Consider the following 4,610-nt stretch of genomic DNA (forward strand, 5'->3'; position numbering starts at 1 on the left):
TTGAAATTACCACCTATGACTATGTTCTAAACACTAATTCACCTAATTGATATATTCAACAAACTGCTGTGAGAAATTACCACCTATGACTATGTTCTAAACACACTGATACGCCATTTCAATAAGGACAGTGAATCCCTTCTTTCCTCACATTCCTCTCTGTATACTCTATCTTAATTAATGCTGACGGAACCTGGAATCTTCAAAGCGGGAATCTTAATTAAGCAATTGACATTTTGAAATCTGGAATTTTAGTTAATGCTGATTAAACCTAATTGATATAGTATTCAAGCAACCGTTGTGACAAACTATATTCAAAATGACTATTAGAATTCTGTTGACTATTAGAAATTATATTTGGTGTGATTTATATATGCATTTGTTATATATGCATTTTTATGTCAATTATTTGGATAAATTATGTTGAACTAAATATATAATCCGTGGATTTGGATAAATTATGTGGATTAGTTAGGATTCGAAAGCTTTGTTACACAAATTATTTGAGTGTTTAATTTGACGAATAAAAGTAAATGTTCTTCATGATTTCAGATCATGGTTAGAACACGAGGTCTACATCGTGTGGTGGGCACAGGTAGAGGCAGAGACCTTAGTCAGGATGTGGCTGAGAATGTTCCTCGCCGTCGTAGGCCCACTGCCTCAGCACGTAGGCAACAGGTTACCCAGAGAGTCGAGGATGTTCCTCAGTTTCCTAAGGATGTTCCTCAGTTGGCTGAGGATGTGCCTCATGCGTCTGATGGTAGCCCAGAGAGGACAGGAGCCGCCGATGGTGCTGAGTCTGATCGAGTGGCTAGTGATGGGACAATTGCTGATGATGAGGGGTTCCCCGGTGGGCCACGCGATCCATCTGTTTTGATAGGATTTGCTGATCATGTGGCACACAACATATGGCGTGGACAGGTACGTACATATTTTATTCCAGTAATTAGAAAGTAATTTCTTTTATTTTGAAATACACAAATTTATAAATTGTTATTCAATTTAGGAGCAACCCGATCTCAAGTTGGTCTCCCATGGTAGGAAAGTAGATAAATTTGGGAGACCGGCTGCTGAGATCGAAGGTATCATTGCGGCCACCGGATTAGATCCATTGATCAGGTGTTCTGTGATCACCACTGATCCTGGACTCATATCCGCCTTTGTTGTGAGGTGGCATAGTGAGACGAGCAGCTTCCACCTCCTAGTAGGGGAGGTGACGATCACTCTAGACGAAGTTTCGTCGCTCCTGCATATCCCGATTACTGGAGCGCTGCATTCATTCGGGCCACTGGCTACATCTGACGCAGTTGCGCTGTTGACGGAGCTACTTGAGGTCACCCCAGACGAGGCTACAGCTGAGACACGTCAGGCAGGTGGGCCTCATGTTCGGTTGTCCTAGCTTCGGGACATGTACCAGGGTAGGTATCGGGCCAGGCAATGGGTTGCTGCAGCTCGGGCATACCTACTTCATTTGGTTGGTTGCACTCTTTTCGCTAACAAGAGTGCAACCCATGTCCATGTTGTGCACCTGCAGGCATTCAGAGACCTGGCACAGGCAGGGACATTCTCTTGGGGAGCGGCCGCTTTGGTACACTTGTACGATCAGCTTAACGAGGTGTCGCAGGCCCCTACACGGTAGATGGCTGGTTACATTTCACTACTTCAGGTGACTATCACTGCTTGTAATTTAAATTAAAGTAAAATTCAATTCATGTTTGATTGCTGATGTTGACTTTCTGTTTGTAGTGCTGGATTTACGAGCACTTTCCATCAGTCCACAGGTCTGTTGCTGACGATGGTTTTGCTGAGGCTAGCCCACGTGCCTGTAGGTGGCTTACAGGTAAGGCCCAGATGATCGGCATTAAGGAAGCCCCTTACAGAGCACATATTGATGCCCTGACAGTCACTGACGTCTGTTGGATGCCGTATGCTGAGCATCGGGGAGTTCGGGGCTATGACTTGATCTCCTCGTACATGGGGCAAGTCAGATGGGGTCCGATCATCGTCTACCTTCGACCAGAGAGGGTGGTTCGGCAGATGGGGTACATTCAGACAGTTCCTCTGCCATCGGTTCGTGATTCGTTGACAGGTACTGATATAGACGACCGGTGGGTACAGTTTTCAGATCATGTAGCGCCTACAGGGGAGCTCTGTGTAGTTCCTGGGCAAGTGGCCCCAGACTACATGGAGTGCTTTTTTCAGATTTCACACCCCTTTGTGACGCCGGCGGAGGACATTGCTGAGCCCAGACCTGCGCCTCCCCTTCCCACTCATGATGATGACTTCGTGGAGCCACCTGTCGCCCAGGTTCCAATCGCGTCAGATCCCCCTACGCATTCTGTGGTAAGCTGTGTACTTTTTCTTAACTTTATTATTTTTTATAAATTCATACTCACTTGTTATTTTCACTGAGACAGGTTGATTGCACAGCATGTGTCAGGATGGGAAGGATTGCTGAGCATTTGGAGCGCGTCATCAACCTCAGGATGGTGACTGCAAGAATTGACTTATATGATATCATGGATCTTTGCCTGAGGATAGCTAGAGATGACGACCCAGATGACAGTCTTAGGCCGCGATAGAGACCCCGCATAAATTAGGATTTATCTTTTTTATTGTATTTGTTTATGTATTTAAATTTTAGTCTTTGTTTTTTGTATTTGTTAAAACACATTGACTTAGATAATGTCTATATTTCTTTATGTATTTAAATTATGTTTTTACTTAAATTATGTCTTTATGTATGTTTTTACTTAAATATAATGTCTCTATTTCTTTATGAAGTTAGACATATGAAAAAATAAGTTAGAAATTTAAAAAAAAATAAGTTACAAATTTTAATTGAATGAAACAAATAACTTAGAAATTTTAATTGAATATAATTAATTGGACAAAATAAGTTAGAGATTTTAAGTTATACTGAAAAGTATTATATAATTTAAACAACAATAAGTTAGAAATTTCAAAAAAATAAGTTAGAAATTTAGAAAAATAAGTTAGAAATTTTAAAAAAATGAGTTAGAAATTTTTTTAAAAAAAAGCTAGAAACTTTAAAAAATAAGTTAGTCATTGAAACAAATACGTTAAAAATTTTAATTTTTACTTAAAATCATTATATAATTTAATCAAAAACAAGTTAAAAATTTCAAAAAAATAAGTTAGAAATTTAAAAAAATAAGTTAGACATTTAAAAAATAAGTTAGAAATTTTAAAAAAAAATAAGTTAGAAATTTAAAAAAAAATGAGTTAGAAATTTAAAAAAAAAACTAAGCTAGAAACTTTAAAAAAATAAGTTAGTCATTGAAACAAATAAGTTACAAATTTTAATTTTTACATAAAATTATTATATAATTTAATGAAAAACAAGTTACAAATTTCAAAAAAATAAGTTAGAAATTTAAAAAAATAAGTTAGAAATTTTTTAAAAAATGAGTTAGAAATTTTAAAAAAGAAGCTAGAAATTTTTTAAAAAATAAGTTAGTCATTGAAACAAATAAGTTACAAATTTAAATTGATTGAAACAAATAAGTTACAAATTTAAATTGATTGAAACAAATAAGTTACAAATTTTAATTAAATGTAATTAATTGGACAAAATAAGTTACAAATTTTAATTTGCACGAACGGGTCACAAACATTTATTCCTTATAAATTTTTTTGCTAAAAGTTGATAATAAAACTTTTATTCTTTTTTCATACATACTACACATTACAAACAGGTCACAAACATAACAAATTGACACACTAAGACATATTACATCGACTAGAACATCATGGACACAAATTTAATTTGCACGAAACAGCCTAACATTTAACTAGCATTCAATCACACAAGGGCGTAACCACATCGTCCTCATTTTCCATAACCACTTTACTAAAGAGAGCCAAAATTTCTATTGGCACAAATTGTTTCCAGTAATTAGACTCTACCAGCACCTTCAGCACGTCGTCGTCACATTTCAGCTCAACAATTTTAAATTCTAAATCTTTCTCAGAATACTCCAAATGACTAGGTTGTCGATAAAACAAACGCCTTACAACTTGGGATTCGTGAATCCCATGAGGAGGATTCCCTTTAGGTGCTACTTGCTTGATCAAATCCTTCAGTTGATCTATGCTACATCCTTTTGGAATATCAAATTTTTTTGAATTTATTCCGGTGAACGCGTAACCCACAAAGTTGTTTTGGCGTGGCATGTTCCACCTTCTGTTGTAATACAGAACCGCATCATGTGTAGGGATGCTGGGGCGTTCAAGTAAGTTTAAAATTGCATCTGTTGTTCTACCAACGGTACATAACAACTCAATCGGTCCAACAAATGAAAATTGATCATTATACATTAACATGGTGTTCACATCCATGTCATTTTTCAATTGCATACTTTCAAAGTAAATGTTGTTACCTGTATCTTCCACTGGTCGCCGGTAATGAATTTCATCCACAACTTCATTGTTGTTTAGCCGAAGACTGTTGTGTATTCTGCTTTTGAGAGTTGAAAAATCGCATAGGTTTGGTACTCGCATGGGCACTGGACCAGAACTTTGAAAATAAACCCCACACTCGTTGCGAATAAAAGCCGCGGGTGAGAGGGGCGTGCCATTGTTTATCG

General features: G+C 37.2%; 1 protein-coding gene across 1 annotated transcript; it reads left to right on the forward strand.

Annotated features, from left to right (window-relative positions):
• Nucleotides 1-555: 555 nt before the first annotated feature.
• Nucleotides 556-1,399, forward strand: LOC102661824 (protein MAIN-LIKE 1-like). Its single transcript, XM_006577451.2, has 2 exons — nucleotides 556-921; nucleotides 1,007-1,399. The coding sequence occupies exons 1-2, from the start codon at nucleotides 556-558 to the stop codon at nucleotides 1,397-1,399; spliced, it is 759 nt and encodes a 252-aa protein (XP_006577514.2).
• Nucleotides 1,400-4,610: the final 3,211 nt, after the last annotated feature.

This window comes from Glycine max, chromosome 3 (assembly GCF_000004515.6).
Source record: "Glycine max cultivar Williams 82 chromosome 3, Glycine_max_v4.0, whole genome shotgun sequence".
NCBI classification, from domain to species: Eukaryota; Viridiplantae; Streptophyta; class Magnoliopsida; order Fabales; family Fabaceae; genus Glycine; species Glycine max.